We start from the raw sequence: 22045 nt of genomic DNA on the forward strand, positions 1-22045 counted from the left end.
ACACAGGACGCCTATTGTTCTGCGTCCTCCAAAGCCTGCGATGGACATGAGTCAGAGGAGATTGTCTGCTTCTGCTGTTCAACATACTTGGTTGACTGTCCTGACACCCAAAGGGGTGACATTTGAGAAGCCATCAGCTCTTGGTTGTACTTTCTCAGTATCTATTCTAGTTGATCAAGTACCCTCACCCCCACCAACACATGCACACACACACACACACACACACACACACACACACACACACATCCTCCTCACTGCCTTGTTTGGCAAGCTACCCTGATGAGGAAACTCGAGACTCCAGTTGATTAGTCTGCCTCCTAAGACAGGAAGTCCAGGCAAATGGTCTTTTGCCTTGGAGCAAAGACTCTCTGGGTTACGAAACCTGAGTTATTTCAACTCAGATACCCAGGGCTCCCAAATGGTGTCATTGAATGTTTCTCTGTCACCTATAGCTGTGCACCTCCCAAAAGACACCTAGGTGGCAGCACATGGTGGTCCCAGTCAGTGCTGTTACTGGGAAGGAGAGGGAGAGGAGCGGAGCAGCAACCGGACAGCCACAGCAAGCTACCCTACTGAACAGGGCCTGGACGGGCCTCTTGTTTTACCCCCAGACTTCAGAAACCAAAACTCTAGCCCAAACAAGCATGGAAATCAGTTTGAAAAGAAAAGAAAATAATCAAATGTTTTTCAAAAGGAAAAAGAATCCCTGCTTTGAAATTTTTGGATTTTTTTTTTTTCTTTCTTTTCAAAAAAAAAAAAAAAAAAAAAAAAAAAAACTGGGGCTAATTGGTTCCATCATGTGCCATTCATGTGGCCACAGTGGCAAGGCTTTCTTCCTCAGGACCACAGAGATACTCTTCCCGCACCGTATGAGGCATGGGGAGGGTGGTTGGAGAGGGGGGGGGAGAATAACGCTAAACTTTTGTCTTCTTACTCTCAGAATGAAGGCCATCAAGAGGCAGAAAGCTCTGAGGATATTTTCCTTCATTTCTCTCTAGTCCCCAAAGAAAAGCAAAGCCTCGACTCAAACAAAGCATAGACTCTGGGGTCCCCCAGAAGTGGATCCCTAAAGCCGTCAGCCCTATTTCTCTTCCACACCACCAACAACTGCACACCTGTTGCTTAGAACGCTAACCCCCAAAGGAAAAGGCTCCGGCTCCTCGTTACTCAACGTGGACCACACTTTAAACAGCCTGGAAGGTTGGCCCAGCATCACTGCCCCCTCTGCATTCAGAAGCATCGGAGCTAAAGACCACAACCAAAGTGGACTCAGGCTCCTGCCATGGGTAACAGAGCATGCGCATCCAAACCCTGAGCCTTGCCGTTGGCTCTGTGGGCAAAAGGCAAGAATGAAGTACAGGACTTTATGGTCCGCCACCCAGGGACAGTCTCATTAAAGCTACAAGTGCTGCTGGGTGGCAGGGAGCACAGCTCTGCTCCCTTCAGGCCAAGCTCAAAGGAAACTTTCATCCTTTGGGACAGGTACTTAGAGAGATGGTGCCCTCCTCCTGAAAGCCCATTTGGTTTTGATTCGCTCCACAACAGGGCCTGCTCAGCCCAGACTTCTGCTTTCATCCCTGCGCTCCAGCCGGACATAAATCTAAACCAGAGCCCCCAGACGGCACATTTAACAGGGACTATATTTACCCATCACCAAATTGTCTTGACGTGTGCTTAATTACTTAAACGTCTTTAATCCCGAGCCTTTTCTTCTAACAAAATAGAAACCAGTTCGGTTGGATGAATGGTAAACCAGATGTTTACAACACACACCATGGTCTGGCTCCGGTCAAAATAATTAAGACATCGTCTCCTGAGTGGGAGGGGAGATGCCCAAAGCATACATTTGTTTCAATGCTCTGACACCAAATGTCCATGAAAATGTACCCCTATTAATCAGTAATTTTCTATCCATGGATAGGTAATAATAACTTCCATATGAAAGAGAAAGAAAGGTGTTTGTCCTGTGTTATGGTCAAGAAGGCTAGGGTTTCTCTCCATGGATAAGCACACTTTCAAAGTTACTGTGTGATGGAAATCACATCCAGGACCCTGGCAGCTGACCCCGGGGAAACATGACAATGATTAAGGAGGCATGGCGGGGCTCGACCGAGTGTGTGATCGCTCACATTCTTCTCCCACTAGGCGGAACCTAACTTGTAAATATTGTTCATCTCTGAAGGGTATGTGCATTAGCCGTAATCTCTCGCTTGCAGGGTTGGATGCTAAGAAGCTGAGATGCTCCCCCCTCAGGGCCTTACGGGAAAACCCTAGGAAGTTAATGGGCAGGGGTTGGAGAGAAGGCTTGATGGCTAAGGGCTCCTACTGTTTCTACAAAAGACCCAAATTCAGTTTAGGACCCTTAAGCTGTAACTCCAGCTGATTCCCTCTTCTGGCCTCAGTGGACACCAAGCCCTCACTTTCTTAAGATCAGATATGCTTAGTTTGCCTTTTTATATGAATATCAAATCCCTCCAAAGAGAGAATCAAATGTGCCTGCCATCTATCTCCCTTCCCAATAGACCTCTGCCCTCCCCCTTCGGATAGGAGTAGACTGGCACAGTCTGCGGTTTCCTCCTGCCTCACATCCCTCAGAGAGATGGAGGGACTCCTCTACCCTCCTTCCATGATCCAAAGGACTTCCATCTCCTTTGGGTCTGAAGGTCAACAGCTTTGCTACTATGAATTTCAGATGACTGTATCCTTCCTGACGCTTCTCAGTTTCCACCCTGGGCTTCTGTGAATGGCGGTTAAATGCCCGTCCTGGATTTCCCTGACTGTGTCACTTCTGCTGCAATGCCACTGACTCTCTGAAAGCAGGGCATTGGGCCCTCTGTCTTACCTGTTTTGTTTTCATTAATTACTTTTCCAGGGTAGCTGCATGCTATCTCATTGTCCCCACTCTGGAAGTCCCTCTGGAAGTCCCTCTCTGTGTATCTTTCCATGCATGTCGCCTCATGCCATATTGCCCAGCTTATTAAATGGCTTATTTTCCATCTCCCTTCACTAGAATGCCAACCCCTCTCCCACAAAAAGTGATTTGTTTCTGTTTAACTCACCACTATATTATCCAGCTCTAGAATTTGAACAGCACATAGTAGGTGCTCAAATAGTTTTTGAATGAATGTAAGGGCCATCTTCCAAGTCCTCTGGGAAACCTTTCCTGGTAACTTCCACTGACAATTGATTGACTTACAGAAAACTAGAGAAGAGCCTCTAACTCTGGCCCTAAATTCCCCAGTATGTGCCAGTCAGTAATTACCTATGAAACTGGGTAACACTGGTTAGACTTGTTCCTTATAGTGGTGCTGCTAACGGTCCAAAAGATAAAAGGATAAAATAAAAGATAAAAAGATTTTTTAAAAATGCTTTGAAAAACATCCAAATACACACATGAATTTTAGCTGCAGTAAATGTCTTGTTTGTTCAGAGATCTCCTACCTGCTTAGTTCCCACCACAGAACACCCAGAAGCAAGGAAAACTATCTATAAACAGCTAATGCAGAGCTCATAAAATCTACTCCCCCTCATGATATGCGCATTATCCCCAGCAGGATTCTGGCAGCAACCCCTCCTTCAATTTCTCTTTACCAGGATTTTAAGGAGCTTGTTTGCCTGTCTCCCTAATAGCACAGGAAAATAGAAACAGCAGCCTGGGGAAGGAGATCACCAGGACAAGAATTCAAAAAATGAAGGTGAATGAGCTCAAAGATAATCCACAAAGAATCTCTCTCTCTCTCTCTCTCTCTCTCTCTCTCTCTCTCTCTCTCTCTCTCTCTCTCTCTCTCTCTCTCTCTCTCTCTCTCACACACACACACACACACACACACACACACATACACATACAGACACACACATAATCTTTCTCACATATATATTCTCTTACATAGACACATACACACACACAAACACACACACACACAAACACACACACACAAATACACACACACAAACACACACACACAAATACACACACACAAACACACACACACAAACACACACACACAAACACATACAGACACACAAATAATCTTTCTCACATATATATTCTCTCACACAGACACATTCTCTCTCTCACATACACACACACACACACACACACATCAACTCACATACATGGACACACACATATTCTCTCCCACACACATATTCTCTTTTTCATACACACAGACACACACACACACACACATTCTCTCTCGAGTGTGTACACGTTTCCTTCCTCAGTGGTTGTCCAGAAAACCATGCATTCATTTAGAGAGTAACTGCAGAACATATGGCCACATCACCTGAACACACCCCATTCATTCATTCATCTGATCCTGGAAATCTAGCAGGACCAACCATGGTTAGTTAAGAAAGAGAGCAAGATTTGTATGACTGATTTGGGAGAGATTTCTACCCAAAGGATGTGGCCACGGGCAGGGAGAGCCACAAGACTGGGCATAATCCCCTTTCCCTTTGCTCAGGATTAAGTTTCGGTACAACTGCAGAAACCCCGGAGCCTATGGTTTGGGTGTGCATGTTCCATCTTTTCCTCCTAGTTCGACATTCTATTTTAATTTGTGTTTTCTCCTGGTTCTTATTTTTTTCATTTATTATTTATATTAGGCTTGTTTTATTGTTTTCCTTGTAAGCCACTTCAGAAATGTTTGTGGAACAAGGCAGAAGTATAAATAAATCCGTACGTGCGGGTTATGTGTAGGCTGGTGCTTTACAAAAGCCGGCATCAATAAAAATGTATTGTCTACAAAGAAAAAGTGATGGCTGAGCTGGGGGAGGGGCTCCTGAATTGCATATCCTCATTGCCACGTCCACTCTCTAAGGCCCCAGTTAAGTACAATGAGGAAGAGACTAAGGTATTGTATACGGGGCATGAGTGTAATCACACCAGGAAGGCCAGACCCAAACCTAAGGATCAGGCTCAAGGCGGGGCTTGCCTGCAGTGCCAAACACAATCCTATTTCTTTTCTTTCCCATTTATGAGACAGCAGGTGCTCTGAAGAAATGTCTGTCCATGTGTGCTTCCCCCCTAATAAAACTGGAGAGACAGGCACGCAGATCTAAATCCCCTGGCTGGAAGGTCCACATCACCTCAGAGCTTCACAGTGTCCTTACATCCCTCACTGTTTTGGACCCGATCATGTTCTTAGTTGTTTGTGATCTGCCAAGAGAAATTTACAAATTGTTGGAAGAGCTCCAACGGCTTCAGTTTGGACAGGCAGAAGTCAAATCATCTGAGATAGTCTTCCAAGACTCCCTCTGCTTACAAAGGGAGTTGTCAGCAACAGCTACTGTGCAATTAACTGGCTCTTCGGAGGTAGAAGGAATAGCTTCAGAGAAAGGGCAGTCAGGTTCTAGGTTCACTTACAACTTCAACTCAACACGTGGCCGTGGGCAAGTCCCCCGGGTTGCTTCTATCATCTGCAGTTGATGAGAATCCCCGGCACACCACTGTCTCCAGGAACCATGAACCTGATGCTGGATCACTTCTGCTGATGCTGAGAAGCAGATCCGGAAGGTAATTGCTTCCTGCTTGGTGCTGCTCCTTCATTGTGTGTGTGATTATACCCAGCACCTGATGCATTGTCTCATAATTACCCATTGACACATCTGACTGCCTGACTGCACTATGGGCCCCTCAATGGTTGACAGTAGGTCAGATTCATCTTGGCATTCCTCAGCTTCTGTGGCATCACCTGACACATAGCAGGTATGGGAAATAGATGCTTTTAAATGCCTAAGAAGAAAGCCAAATTTTGAACACTACTGGGCAACAACAAAATCCTAAAGATGTTTGACATACACACACACACACACACACACACAGAGAGAGAGAGAGAGAGAGAGAGAGAGAGAGAGACACATATACAGAGAGAGAGAGAGAGACATACAGAGAGACACACATACAGAGAGACACACATACACACACATTCACATTCACACACACACATTCACACACACACGCACACACACACATTCACACACACACACACACACACACACACACACACACACACACACACACCCTAAAAGGAGAAGGAAAACAGAATCTGTTGAAGCAGCCAGCTTCCTATGACCTTCCAATGATCCTGGGGATTATCCTTTCCCAAAGCCCTAGCTTTTAAGGACTTTCCAGTTTACAGAGCAAACACAGAGTTGCCTGTTTAATCTTTACAAAAACTCTGAAAGATAAGTTTATGATCTCCATCCCACACAAAGGAAACTGGGTTGTAGAAAGGTTAAGTCACTGTCTGTGAACACAGGCAGAAACTCGACAGTGATAGTTATGAAACTAATAGGCTTGGCATTTTTAAAAATTAAATCATTAAATAAAGTCAACTGAGTGCAATGTGCAAAGCAGAAAGCTAGGTGCATAGGGGAACAGGGGCATAGGGGCATGGGTGTGTAGGGGTATAGGTGTATAGGTGCATAGGTGCATAGAGGCATAGGAGCATAGCGGCATAGGTTGATAGGTGCATAGGAGCATAGGTGTATAGGGGCATAGGTTTATAGGTGTATAGGGGCATAGGTTTATAGGTGTATAGGGGCATAGGTTTATAGGTGTATAGGGGTATAGGTTTATAGGTGTATAGGGGCATAGGTTTATAGGTGTATAGGGGCATAGATGCATAGGTACATAGGAGCACAGGGGCATAGGTTCTAGGGGTATAGATGCATATGTGCATAGGTATATGAGTGCATAGGTGTCTGGAGCATTGGTGCATAGGGGCAAGGTGTATAGGGACATGGGAGATTAGGGGTATAAGGACATAGTGACATACAAGCATAGAGGCATGGGTCCATAGGGGAATAAGGGGCATAAATGATGATTTCAACACATCTCCAGAACTCACTGCCTGTGAGTCAAAGCCATGAGTATAGAGACTAAGCAATAAATAGACTGAGGTTAGTGGAAGCTCCAAAGAGCATTACGGGAGAATTGGTGGACCTTACTTGATCTGGGAATGAGCAATGATAAAATTGGGACAGTCACAGCCCATGTGTTCACCTCTGCCACTTTGTGCATCCCTGAATAGTTCAGTAGCACCAGACTGCCTGCCTTAGTGTGTATGCTCTGGGGCTTTGGCGCCAGAGGTACAGAAATAGTCCTATCTGGAAAATATTCCACAAGATGAATGTATTCCACCAGTAACAGTGAAGAGAACACTGGCTTTAAAAGAAAGCTGCTATATGACCAAAAGCAGCCTGGACAGGAGGAGGGAAACTGAGGCAGGAGGTCAAGGCAGGAGCCTGGGGGCAGGAAGTAAAACAGAGTCCAGTCTTATATTAGTCATTCACCCTCTCTTGGGGAGAAAGAACGTTCTTCATGAATAGAATGGTTTAGACCCCCTTTAAAACAGCTAAGAGACTTGTCTTCCTGAAACAGTACTTGAAAATTGGCTGTGGTTACTTTAAGCTACTGTGTGCCCATTAGTTTCATCAACTTGGCACAAGCCAGAGTCACCTGGGAAGAGGGTCCCTCACTTTAGGAGCTGCCTCTATCAGTTGGCCTGAGGGCACATCTGTGAGGCATTTTCTTAACTGCTAATTGGTGCAGGAGGGCCGACTCTGTGGGCAGGGTCATCCCTGGGCAGGCAAACCTAGGTATACTGAAAGTACCTGAATAAGCCATGTGAGGCAAACTGCGAGCAAGATTCTTTCATGGACTGTGTTTCTGTTCCTGCCACCAGGCTCCTGCCTTGACCTCCTGCCCTACATTCCTTCTTCCTGCCCACGTTGCTTTTGGTCATGGTGTTTGTCACAGCAGCCAAAAGCATAGAGGACAAGAGAGTTGCGGCTGAGTGATACGGCTAGGGTGAAAGATGTAGAGAAGAACTAGAAAGACGAAGAATGCCTTCAACCATGGCGAGCTAGAAGTCTGGGAGCATCCTAGACGAGAGGAATAGCGGGCACCTCTGCTCTGGGACACAGAATGGCTGCTTAAACTAAGCTGAAGCAGTCTTTGCTTGTGGGACATGGGTCTGCTGCTCTCCCTGTTGCCCACCAAGGAAGGTGTTGACAAGGCCGCCCCCAGCCCCTCACCACCTCATGGATCACCACGTGGGAGGGCTCCTTACCCATCGTGTTGTTGGCTCGAGAACAGGCTGTCCGCTTCAGAATCTCATGGACCTAAAAGGGAAGGACGGCAGAGCTATGAATGCCGGGACTGTGTGCGTCACCACCCCGTGAGGCAGGCTGTCTGGGACAGAGGCACAGGCCTCATTGGGAGGAAAGAGACGCCAAGCATGTGTGGAGCTCATGGCCTCCTTGTCAAAGCCATTCAAGCCTGAGTGTTTTGAGGAAGCAAAGAATTTAACCCCTCACACACACCCCTCATTCCACCCCACCCTGAGAAATGAATCAATAAAAGTCTATAAATTGACTGCAGCGGCAGAAAGGAAGGAAAACAGAGGGAGTCTATGATACACGGCCTCTTGAGGGCCCTGGAGGAAGTGTCTGGGTTTGTCCCCCTCCCTTGTATGGGAGCCTCGGAGAACGTGGGGTTCCCTTCTCTTCCCTCAGAGAAGGTACCTTCTCCACCAGTCAGAGGCACATCTAACTAGGAGAGCCTGGAGGAATGCTGGGAAATCACAGGGCATGCAGTCAGACGTAGAGGGGCCTGAACCCACATCAGAAGATCTGTTCCTTTGCTAGTAGCACCCCGTCAGAGGCCTAGGAAAGCTCTTGAAGACAATGAACATGGCAGTGCTTCGTGCAGAAGAGCACACCCTACCCCAGCACTCTTGTTTGCCCAAATTGTTCCTGAGTTCTCACACAAGCTCTTTCTTCCACGGCAGAAGTGGGCAGTGTGTGGGGCACCCGCTCTGTTGCAGCTCAAGTCTCATGAACCTAAAAGGTCTAACCAACACTTGCACCATCACGATTACTTCAAAGACTCATCTCTCACGTGGAGGGGTACTCTTTTCAGAAAGACTGGGGCATATGTGGTTCAGTGATGGCCATCTAATGACTTCCTTGTGGGTCCCGAGCCTCCGCCAGGCCAAGCTAGGGTATCCAACCCAAAAGAAGGGAGCGAATGACTAAGCCAAGAGGAAGGGCCATAGAAAACAGTCACGGACGCATGCAAATGAGATGCTAGCTGAAAGGTGATGAGGATGAAACCCAAGGCTCCCTTTTACCTTTCTCATATTTCGGGGTAGACCAAGAAAAAGGCAGAGACTAGGGACGAAATGCTTCTAGAAGGAGGGAAGAGTGAGGGATGGGCTTCATCTACGTTATTCACACTCCCGTATTCCAGCCACAGACCAAGAGGGAATGGCAAATAAATGGTTTCCAGCAGAATGGGGCTAGAACGTATTTAATTCTGCTTCTAATACAGCAGTAACTCAATTATAGTAATAATTAGGAACAGCATTTATATGGCCTTGTATTATTTTACAAGCGCTTTGCAATGATCAGTTAATCTCCACACCCGATAACGCCCCCCTCGATGTGGTAGCCAAGACTTGTTGGGAATGAATTGACTTCTAATAGCATCAAAGAAAACAGAAAGTTTGCACACTCTTCCATAGGAAGGAAAAAAAATCATATGCCCATTTTAATCCTTCCTAAAGCATAGCATGAAGTGACCAGAGATGATTTTGTTGTTGCTGTTGTTGACAATGTTTCTTTGGCCTTGGTTTTGGCTTTTTATTTTGAGAGCAAGAGTAAAGACCATCTGTCTGTGTGTTTTGGAAATGCTTAGTTACTGTTCCCTGTCCCTTCTTACCCTCCTTATCTTCTGGTAGATGGGAAGTCCTTCTAAGTCTCTTTCCCGTATTCACTCAACACTGGACAAGTAAAGTCTTTCTTAAGGAATGTTACTTCTACATTGTTAGGGAATGTTCTTCTTGTGGGGACAAGTTCTAGCATGTTCAGGTCCCTCTGGCCTTCTTCTGTCAACAGGCTGTGTGTTCTCTAGAGTGGTAGGGAATAAACTGATAGGTAAATGAAGATAGCATGTGTCTGGAGAGGGGGCCACAAGAACAGAAGCCAGACACAGATTTGTATTAGAATTAAACATCCAATACAACTGAAACCTTTGGTATAAAAGAAAAGAAAAGGGAGAGAAGGAAGGAAGAAAGGAAGGAAGGAAGGAAGGAAGGAGGGAAGGAAGGAAGGAAGGAAGGACAAGTAAGCTACAATCAGGTATGGTGGCTGTCTGATTTATTATTGGGCAAGTTGGCTAATTAGCATTTCCTGTAAAATAAATTCACATGAGTCACTGCCATGATGTTGAAGGAGAAAAAGTTCATAAAAAGGCACACTATCCCAGCAACCAGGACCACTTCCAGCCCTGTTCAGACAATAACAGTCTATAATTGTTTTCCAATGCAATGAATGCTTCCTATAGCCTTGGGGTCATTTTATCAGTAAACCAAGGGGGTTACCTTAACTGGTATCAAGTCCTATCTTCTCTAACATTTCCGATTCTGTGATTCTAAGACAGATCTACGTGAAGAGTTCATAAGCAGCTACATCCCCTCAAGCCTTAGCAAACAAGGAGCTTGTTTGCTCTTTCTTGAACCACTGGCATGGGGAGGCTCTTGCATGCCTTACGGTTGCTAGGCAACGCCAAGCAAATAATGAGGAGAGATAGCAGGAAGGGAAAAGGAAAGCCCTGCCAACCACATACCTAACTCCCCAAACCCTTTAATAAGCCTGTACACCTATTACTTACGATGCGGCTCCGGGTAGCATTGTCAAAGAAGGTGTCCTTTTCCTGGATGTTGTACCTAAAGGATCCAAGAAAGCAAATGGTGAGCCCAACTCATTTCACGGCCCTACCCTGACCCTGCTGTCCCCAAAGCCCAGGGCAAACCTGTGGGAAGCAGCATGACAAAACATAAAAGGCACATAGCATGGATGCTCTTGGGAATTATCAACAATGAAAATAAATGAGCAGAAGAAAAATATCATAAAAAGATCCAGTACAAAGTTATTCGGATTCAAACTTGATGTGAAAGATTGCCACAAAGGCATTAAAAATTGTAATTATGAAAAGACTGTAAATAGAAAAGTTTGTGATAGGAACTATTTTGCCATGGTGAGTTTTCAAAATTAAAGCAGATGGGAACTATACCTAAGCTGGGACAAAGACATTGAAAATGGTGGGGGGGAGGCTAGCTTGGGGGTGGTGGAATTATAACTTTGTCTTTCAAAAATTCCACTTTGCATTCTCATTGTTATTCCATTGGTAGATACCAAATTCGAAAAGCAAGAGCAGCCTGGGTTACACAAGAACCTGTCTCAAAACAAAAACACGAACTCCCACAGCACCTATGGAGTGGTCCCCACAGCACCTATGGAGTGGTCCCCACAGCACCTATGGAATGCTCCCTGTATCAGAATCTTTATTGAGGACACAGATCACTAGACCTGTCCCTTACTTTCCTGGGAATCACCAGTCACGTGTATCATGGTGACTGATGCCAAGTGAGGCACAGCTCTGTGTAGACTGTGGTTTTGCAAGGTCAAGAACAGAGATCAGACTCCTGATTGGGAAGAATGGGATTTTCTAAAAGAAACTGTCTAGTCACTGGCCTCAAAGGGGAGCAAAGGTGAAAAAAGATTAAGGGCACTCAGGTTTGGTCAGAGAAGCTTCTTTTTGCCATAAGTGGAAGACAACGTAGAGAGTCTTAAATGGCAAAAGGTGTTGAGAATAAGCAGCTCTTAAATGCTCACCCTTTATAGAACATCCTTGTCACCCACTCCAAGGATCAGAGACAGAGAGGAAGAAGAATAGAAGAAGGAAGAAAAGGAAGATGAGGAAGGGGAAGGGAAAGAGAAGGGAGGAGGAAAGGAGGAGAGGAGGTGAGGAGGAGGAGGGGAAAAGCAGAAGACAAAAAGGAGGAGGAGGAAACACTATTAGAACTAGAGGAAGGGTAAGAGAAACTGTCTTGTGGACATTACAGTCGTTTACTGAACCCACAAAAATCATAGCGGCTGTAGATAGTTACCTGCACAAGATTGGGTCCTTCAACATCTCATCATAGGTAGGGGAAGCCTCACTCTTTCTGAGGAGCCATTTGCAGTTAATAGTTACTGAAAAGGGATGGGGTCATTTTCTTCAGTGGTATAACTACTGTATTAGTTGCTCATGCTCTATGGTCAAGTTACATAGCCCTTGACCCATAGTTGAGTCACAGAAAAAAAGAAAGGAAGGAAGGAAGGAAGGAAAGAAAGAAAGAAAGAAAGAAAGAAAGAAAGAAAGAAAGAAAGAAAGAGGAAGGAAAGAAAGAAGGAAGGAAGGAAGGAAGGAAGGAAGGAAGGAAGGAAGGAAGGAAGGAAGGAAACTTTCTGGGAAGAAGAAAGGGTTCAGAAGGAGCGGGAGAAAGATGAGATGGGGTAAAGAGCAGCATATATGTTCATACATATATGTACACATGCATGAAGAAGGGGAGCCTTGCTTGTTCTTGCTGAGTCACCTATGTCTGTGTGAGCCTGGGTTGGCCCTGAAATTTGGTTTCCTCCTCAGAGCAGAAGGATGGTTGTAAGGTGACAACGGGAGATGGGGACTTGCTGTGAAGCAGCATACACATACTCTTAGAATTGTTACCACACGTGGCAATGTAAGTGGGAGGCTCTCTGATGAACACAGAGACACTGCCTCTAAAACTTGCATCCTCTTGGCCTCTGGCCCTTCCTTCGATCCCATCACCTCTGACAGATTTCCACCAGAGCCCCTCGTGCACATCTTTCATTCCCCACTTCCCCGCTCTGCTCATTTCTTCCGTGAGTTTCCTGATTGGCCATGCACATAAAGAGATTTTTATTCACTCTTCCTGGGTGGGGAGAGCATCTCCACAGCATCAAGGAGAACACAAGCAGGCAATGGGTATATAGAAATCCAGAATATTCCTCCACTGTTTTATCATGAACTGCCAAAGCCCCAATCAGATAAACTTGGCAGAGGGGTTTCCCCATAGAAGGCAAGCACTTTCCTTCTCATAGAGTTTTATAGTTCAAGTCTGGCTGTTCCATCCAGCCTATATAATAGCCAAAAAAGCAGGTAGATGTCCCTACATGAATTTCCAGGACTGTTTGGAATAACTTCATAGAGGAAAGACAGTCAAGGACATAGGGACCATTTTCACTGGAGAGCTGCCTCCTAGATCCCAGGCCCCAAGCTCTTCATATGCCAAGCCTCAAGGCTCAGGACAGAGTGCCGGTGGAGGTCCTTTCCCATCCCCTCTCATGCGCCTGCCCTGGGGACTCCCATACTCACAGGTACATCTTTTCCCTGGAAAATGGGTAGGAGAGGTTTTTCATCCTGTTGTTGCTGTGTTCAGGAACTCTGGGCTGCAGCGGTGAGCTAAGTATCTGCAGAATGGCGCTGAACTTCTTTGCGATGCTGCCTCCCGCTTTGATCTCGTACATCTATTAAAAAAAAATAAAGCACAGGATGCCACCTGCAAGGCTTGTAAAAGAGCAAGGGGCAGAGGTCCCTGGGGAAAATACTCTGAGCAAAGGAAAGGGTAGGAAAAATAAGAAGCAGGTTTTTTTTTTCCCCTTTTCTTCGTTGCTTTTCAGAAGCCCTCTTAGCCACACATGCTATGGAGGAGGGTTTCTTTTCCACTGAAAAGAAACACACAGATCCCAAACTTTCTGACTGTCCTGCCATCTTACAGAAACCACAGGCCTACCATGAGACACTCGACATACCTCCACTGGATAAATGCATATAGAACAGTAAAAGAGAAAAGTGCTTGACACCAGCTGGCTCTGATTCCCACACAGCCCAGTTAGGTATGAAGTTAAGGTTCCAAAAGATGGTTGCTTTCCTGTCAGAATGGCTGACCAGGCATCTTGGGGATCCTCCTAGCTCTGCCTCCTCTGCACTGAGATTTCAAGAGAGTCTACACGGATGCTGGGGGTTGGGCTCAGGTCCTTGTGCTTGCGTAGCAAACACGTTTCCAACTGAGCTCTCTTCCCAGCCCCCTCCCCCGAATAGTAAACATTCCATGATATCTGACCTGAGTAAGGTACACACATGCGATTGTAATTGTTATTAATAGTTATGGCTCATACGTTTGTTTGTTTCTATTGCAGAGACCACTTATGCCTACATTAGAGTTATTACTTTTATTTCAATGTCCATTTGTTTTTATTTAATGGATGTTTTGCCTGTCTATATGGCTGTGCACCATATGGGTGCCTGATACCCACTGAAGCCAAAAGAAGGCATCAGATCTGCAACCAAAGGTTGTGAGGGTGGTGCTGGGGACTGACACCGGGTCCTCTGAAAGAACGGCCAGTGCTCTTAGCCTCTAAGCCACCCCCTAGTGCCCATCTTGACCTTTAGCCTTTCAGGTTTGTTAATGCAGTAACTGAAGCACACAGGCCATTCTTCAGATGTGCTGTGACATATTGATGTCCTTTCCAGATATGACATTCATTGCCACTCCTTCCCCAAAGCTGGCTGGGCTTTGTCGCTGCTTCATCAGTTGAGTATGACATGGGGGGTGCCAGTCAGCCCATCCTGTAAGAGCAGCGGCTTCTATTCTTATGTCCTAAAATACCCTGAGAGTCCCCAGAGAAGGGAACGCACAGAGCCAGACTCCCTTCAAACTTCCCTGCGAACAGCAGGGATGGAAACAACTCCCCCACCCCCTCAAGCCACCAAAAGACCACAGCCGCTGGCACATCACCGAGCGGAGTCAAATGATCCTGACATCACCTCTGCTCAAGCTACTGGCCACAAAATCACTCGTGCCCACTCAATGCTAACCACTTATGCCTACTTTACAGCTTTAATTTTTATGAAGCTACTACATAAATTCCATTTAGCAATTATTTAGTAATAAAATTACTAAGTAAATTTAGGCTACCTAATAAACTGTATTAAGCTACCATTAAGTTACTATTAAGCTACTGAAGTTGGGTTAACTTTCTCGTGCCGCTGTGACGAGTAGAACAAGAACCAGCACTTGGATAAAATAAATAAATACAGTTCTGCTAGTTAAAAAACAACAACAAAATATCATAAGAAAACACTAACTAAACGGTATAGTTTTCTTTTCATTTCTGACCCAGTCTTACTTTTTTCTCCTGAGGAACTCTCTATTAATAGTTTATATTATATTAATCCAATGTTCATATATATGTGTGTGTATGTGTATACATACTATATGCATGTCTGCCCTACACACACATACATACCACTCACTGAGACTCTTTCATTTCCTATCATGAAAGAATAATAGATACCAGTCCTGAGAAAACCTAAATACTCAGACAAAATGCAAGATATTATGGTTTCCCAGACTGTGATTATCGGACAGCATAAGGAGAAAACAGACAAGGTGGATCCTGGAGTAGCTCCTGGTCCCTGCGTAGAGAACTCAGGGAAAACAAGCAGATTCTTGCAGTACGGGGGCAGGGATACCAACCTAGGGAGCTCAAGACAAGAATGCATCCACTAAGAGGGAACCCCTCTCAAAGAAGCAGAGAGGTCTACTGAGCCCCTTGAGCATTTAGCTGCATAGGTGTGAAAAATGACTCCGTATAAGGGAAAGAACCATCTGGAAGGAGTGAGAATGGCACCCGTTTCCACAGGCCAGATGGAAAAACTCTGAAATTCTTAGGGCACTGGGCGACCACTGGTTTACTCAGTAGTGGTGGATAATTAGGCTTAGACCGAGAGTCCCTCCAGACCCACTTCACAAGTCATAAAAGAGGGAACTGGGCTAAATATCTTTGAAGGCATTTCCCAAGTCTAGCATAACCACGACTTGAAACATTTGAGGAAAAGCGGCAACCGTTCATGGCACACACATCTCTGGGCATCTCCTGGAGATCCGCAGCTTGAGGTTGATGGATTCAAGGGCTGGGGGTTGGCAGGGGTGACAAGACCTCTAACAATGACCCTGTCCCTTGCAGTATGCTTAGTAGTGGATTTGGTACCTGCACCAGAGCAGCTTCTCAGCAGAGGCCGTAAGACACTGCAAGCCCTACCAGGGAGGAGCAGGACCTTCACCTCACAGATGAGAAAACCAGGGCTCAGAGGGGCAGGGAGGTCTCTTGGATGCCCTGCCTGGGACTCTTCCCTTGACCCATTGGCCTTCAACCCTCAGCAAAGCCTCATCGTCTGTCCCCAAGGGAAGAAGCAAGCTTGAATGTCCCCTTTTAGCCCAACATTTCTCATTTCACCTTCCCAGAAAGACACTCCGTGCTCTCTATTATTAATAATAATCAGCAACGGAATCATTATTACCGTTCTTCTTGGACATCAGAGAATTATGAACATCCTCAGAAATGGCAGGACACATGTTAGCCAGCTGTTCCCCATTATGCCTCCCTGGGTACACGTTGTGCCTTTCATGTGTTTAAAATCATAAATAATCGTTAAAGTATGTTGCTCTTATTTTTTTATTCCTGGGCTCAAATGTGGTTCTCATAAAAGCGTGCTTTGGCCCCACTGTCACAGTCTAAGGGGTTCACTGAGATTTCTTTTGTCTTACTTCTTTCTTCCTCCTTGTTTCTCCTCATCTCCCCATACCCCACAGGAGCACATCAGTGTGGTCCCAAGGCTGATTTGTTTCCCCTCTGCATTAAAATCACTTGCTTTGCTGAGACACACACAGGGAGCCGAGGTCCTAGTGGTGTCTGTCTCGGACAACATCCAAGTCATTGTTTCCACTTTACAGATAAGAAAACTGAGGTAGCACGGCAAGTTTAACGAACATACATGAAGGACAACACCTCCCCCCAAAAAATACAATGAAAATATATAGCAAGGTAAGATACAAATGCTATCATTCCAATGAGCCCCTAGGTCGCTTTTTTTCTACCATGGTCTGTGAGGAGCCATCTCTGCAAATAGCCAGATCAGCCAGCAAGAGGACAAGCCAGGCATAAAGTTGGACAGCGCCTCATCTGGGCGCACCAGGTCGGTAGGAGTAAAGTCAGTCTGGCTGTCTTCCCGCCTGTTCAGTTTTCCCATCAGCTGTCAGATCACAGGTGCTCAGCTCTCACCCTCTCTAGCATCTCTCTCATCTCCAAGAGTACCTCATGACCTCTGCTTCCTTTAATTTCCGAATGTCATGTGGAGAAACAAGACAGGCAAGATGGCGTGAGGACACAGGCGTGAGGCAGACTAGGATGGAAGACTATGCAACCGGAGAAGAGGAAGCCAGGCAAAGAAGAGCAGACCTCGAGTCTCTTGAAAACTGTTTTCATCCTCCAGTGATGCCAAAGAGACACTCAGCATGTGCTGTGCCAGGGCTGAGAATTTCTAGGCTGCTACGCATCTGTCCTTGCTCACTGCCCATAAAGCACATTGGTCCATGCACGCGAGTGCTAAGCCATGCCCCCCCACCACCACCAAAATGGAAGCAACACTAGGAGCCGAGATGCTCAGCTGTAACATCTCAGCTATAAACCTAGAGCCAGAAGGGAGGTCTCTGTGGGCACAGCCAGAGACTGAGCAGCTCTTCACCTGTGCCTACAGGTTGAGTTTCCTGTCTGTAGTCGTCGTGTAGACTGTAATATGCTGACCCAAAACAGATAAATAAATAAAGTCCTTTCTCTGTTGTCCAATCCTGTATTCATTTATGGTTTTTATTTTCTGTTGTCAGCATGTCCTCTACACATGAATGAATGTTTGCTGACTTTTAAATTTTGGGATAAAATCCAAGCTTTTTAAATTACATGGCTGACAAGGCCCCTTACAAGCTGTGCCTCCCATCTCCTTCCTCGGTTTCATTCTTCTCTCTTCACAGTCTGTGCCGATCCCACCCGGACTCCCCTCAGTTCCTTCCACAGGAGGGACTTTTTGACCTTGGGACCTGGGGGGTTATCTTTCCGTCTCTGGAAATGTTCTCATTCGCCCTCCCAACTTTGCCCAGCCTTCCGAGCTGAGCTGAAATGCTCTCCAGCCCTCATCTAAATGAGTCTCTTCCCTGTTGACTCTCACTGTGTGCCCCTCTTGCTTTCCTGTGGGTGTCTCTCAATTTACAACTAGCCATAAAATGCCAAATTCTCACCACATAAAAGTCATCAGGGCCAGAGGACAGCTGTAGTCACTACTACATTGGCAGAACATCTGGGGCATGCTGATTTTCAGACATTTTCATCAGATGGGAGGAGGATGAAGGATTGGAAGATGAATAGATGGATGGAGGATGGACCAGAGCAAAGGAAAAGAAGTAAAGTTGTGGGAAACCAAACATCCAACATGGCAGAACCTGCTCAGAATCTCCCCCATGGACACCGATGGCCTTGCCCCTTCTCTTGACCAGAAGCCACTTCATGCCTGGGGTGAGAAGCACATCATTCAGGTTTCTTCTTGCTCCAACCCCCAGTCAGGAGATAAATGGAGCTGAATGGTTCACTGTGCTTTTGTACCCAAGTCTCACACCCAGGTTCACATGGATAAAGGGCTCCCAAGGAAAGAATGCAAGGGCAAGGGTACTGTTGCCAGTTCTCGTGGTGAAAGCATGCACCTGGTAGCCTATTCCAAGCTGCCAATTAGGCAATCATAGCTTGCAAACTCTCAAAAGTCTAACAGTCAGTTTCAGGAGCCATTAGGAGCCAGTTTGTCCCTGAGAAATCTCGTTTTGCACAGGAGCTCCATCCACGAGCCCCTGGCAGGAAGTGCAGGGGGCTGTGATGCTCAACACAAGCTCCTTTGCTTCTCCTCCATGCTGACTCCTTTCCATGTATTCACAGACATGCCACCATGGCTGGTCCTTCAACGTCAGCCTGTCTGGACTTAGATCCTCCTAGGAAACACACTGTGGGCATGCCCATGATGCTGTCTTCAGAGACCTGACTGAGAGGAACAGTGTAGCCTGAGTATGGACAGAGGCTTATCAAGGCCAAGGAGCCCTGGGTAGATAAAAACAGGGCAATTCAACCAAGCACCGGCTTCCTCTGATCTCTGTTTCCTAGTTTGCCTGAATGTGAGGAGTCCTAGCCACATACCCCTCGCATCCACACAGACTCTGCTAGACCTTTGCCACCATGATAAACAATCCCTCTCAAACCAAGAGCTAAATAAGTCTTTCCTCCCATAGGTTGCTTTTTGTCAGGGTTTTGGCCACAGTGACAAGAAAAGTGACTTTAAAAGTCAGCATGGCCACCCTGAAGCGCCATTCTTGTGTCTTCTACTAAACCATGTGTCCTAATTTACTTTCTTTGCATTGACATTGTCCCTAACAGCACAATCTCTCTCAAAACTGCCATGGTGTGAACCTGATGACCAGCCTGCCCACACTCTGCCCTTTTAACCCTGCTACCCTCTTGCCCAGGTCCCAGCCCCTGCCTCCCCAGTTTAGGTAGTCACAACTTGAAGGCTATAATCAATAAAGCTATCACATTTATTTTAACTATTTTTCATTTTGGGATGTTAAACAAAACAGAGTCTAAACTCGGGTCATAAGAGACCTCCATGTTTGATTCAAAGCAAGGTTTCACTCTGTACCCCAGGTTGGTGTGAAACTCACTCTGCAGCTTAAGCTGACTTGAAACTCACAATGATCCTGCTTCAACATCCTGCGATATGATCACAGGCTCCTCTACATGTTCTTAGCCTCACAGTCTTCCAGCCTTGAGTCAGACTCCTCCACTCACAGACCTGTGTCATCCACATCCTGTGCCCATCTGAGCTTCTTCCCCAGAGTCAGGACATGTAGGCGTCACCATCCTCAGCCCACCCCCTCCCTATGTTGAAGTAGAGACAAATGTCAGAAAATGAAACAAAAGTCAAAGCATTCTGCACTCTCACCAGCTCTTTAAATAGTAATTTGTGGAATTTGCCAAAGCAACCATAGAGATAGAAAGTCTAAGCCCTCCCTCTGCATGGCACCTAGATTAATAACAAATGTTTGAGAATGAGCTTTGACAACAAGAGGACAGCTCCACCTCCAGCCATTCCTATAGAGGCAACTACAGCTCTAGTTCACTTCAAAATCATTGATGATGATAATAATGATCAGTCCACAGATGCATTTCAAAGGCTTAAGTAGACAGGGACACCTCTCCTCACAACAAAGGATTTACATATTGCTAACTGCAATATAAATCATATAGGTTCTCTTGACATTTTATCTTATTTGGGGAAGGGAGTTGTTTTGTTTGTTTGTTTGTTTATAGATATAGCCCAAACTGACCTGGAACCCATGATTCCCTTACCTGCCCTTCTATACTCTAGTTTTATGCCAATTTGACACAAGCTAGAGTCTTTAGAAAAGAGTCAGTCTCAATTGAAAAACTGCCTCTATAAGATATTTCTTAATTGGTGATTGATAGGGGAGGGCCCAGCCTATTACAGGTGGTCCCATCCCTTGTCTGATGGTCCCGGGTTGTATGAGAAAGCAGACTGATTGAGCCATAAGGAGAAAGTCAATAAACAGCATTCCTCTATGAATTCTGCATCAACTCCTGCCTCCAAGGTTCCCGCCCTGTTTGGATTCCTGTCCAGACTTCCTTCAATGATGGGCTATGATGCACACATATAAGACAAATAAATCCTTTCTTCTAGAACTTTATCTTGGGCATGGTGTTTCATCACAGCAACAGCTACCCTAAGTGCTATAATTAGAGATGTGAACTACTGTCCCCAAATCACATGACTTTAACTTTCAGGATTTACTAGAGTGTCAAAATACTTCCAGTAAGTAAATAGATCACCATTTGATGAAGGAACTCATTGCCAAGGAAGAGAGAGCTGCTATAGCTGAATTGCATTTGACATGAGACATATATGAATTCCTGCCCTTTACAGATAGATACCTATTCTTGAGTAGAGAAACTCTCCTCAGGATCATGACTAAAACAAAGTCCTGGGGCTGAGGGAGCAAGAGCCAGCCCTGTGGCATCAGTGGTTCAATCAATCTAGAGCACATTGAGCAACTATTACTTCAATGGCACACAATTATTTTCATAAAATTCATAAGAAATATGAGTTCCGGTTCCTAGAGATTTAGGGCACAGGTGAAACCTAAGCATGACTCCCAAAGACATCTGGAGGAAAAACACCAATGTGTAGGACAAACATTGAGTGGATAGTAACGAAGAATCCAGGAAAGGAGAGATGAGTTCAGGCTACAGGAAACAAAGGAGGAGGACAGGATAGAGACTGGGGCACAAAGGATAAGCTGAGCAGTTTCATTCAGGGAGGAGTAGGAAGCCATTCTAAGACCTGGGAAGAGTGCTTTTGGGAAGGTCTGTCCCATACATGAAGGAGGAAGCAAGACACTCTGTGTTCTAGAAAAATCTATATCAAGGAGATTGTGTAGACCCTACAGAGAGACCTTGTTGGAAGAGAGCAATCCAGGTGGGCAAGAGCACTCAAAGGAGGACCAGTGATGTCATCAGGGTTAAGAATCCACCAGATGTAGTTAGAGGTCAGGCAGCTAAGCTAAGTGGGAAAACTTACTACATCTCACCTCAGAGAAATAGTGGAGAGGCACACATAGGAGAACTGGACACAGTAGAATGTGAACAACCCAAAGAGACTCTGTCTCCAGGACTCTCCACTAAATAACAAGAATAAAAACCTACATATATACATACATATACACATATAAATACACACATATACATATATACATATATACATATACATATATGATGTACATATATGTATGCACACACCGAAATATAAATAGAGAAATAGAGAAAGGTAGGTTGGTAGACATAGATAGATGGACAGATGACTGATTGATTGATAATAGATAGATAGATAGATAGATAGATAGATAGATAGATAGATAGATAGATAGATGATAGACTCGCAAATAGCCATCTGCTTAACACAATTTGGCTCTGTCTTCCTTACTTTACAGGTGAAAGTAAGCCACTCACAGAACTAATCCTCAGCAGTGGAATAATTGTAACCTGTGTATCTCCAACCTGGGACCACAACATCTTAGATGATCTCTTTAAATACCTCTATACAACATTGCTTCAGGGCATTAGCAGGGCTTCCAAAGGAAAGGATGTAGATCACAATACAAACACATTTATCCCTAGAAGGCTTCCTCTACAATCTTTAATTAGCCAGACAAAAATGCAATGATGTTGTGCTTCTTGAATATGT

The 22045-nt window shown here is 45.4% G+C and overlaps 1 protein-coding gene across 2 annotated transcripts in view; it reads right to left on the reverse strand.

The window, feature by feature from the left end:
- The window catches only part of ANO2 (anoctamin 2), a gene marked incomplete at both ends in the record, with an annotated part of 305878 nt that overhangs the window by 208190 nt on the left and 75643 nt on the right, over nt 1-22045 (reverse strand). For both annotated transcript variants that reach the window (XM_080913855.1, XM_080913854.1), the window contains 3 exons: nt 8079-8130; nt 10682-10736; nt 13229-13380. In XM_080913855.1, coding sequence (XP_080769981.1) covers nt 8079-8130; nt 10682-10736; nt 13229-13380 — 259 coding nt within the window. The remainder of the gene's footprint in view (nt 1-8078; nt 8131-10681; nt 10737-13228; nt 13381-22045) is intronic.

Source organism: Micromys minutus, assembly GCF_963924665.1.
Source record: "Micromys minutus genome assembly, chromosome: 3".
Lineage (NCBI taxonomy): Eukaryota > Metazoa > Chordata > Mammalia > Rodentia > Muridae > Micromys > Micromys minutus.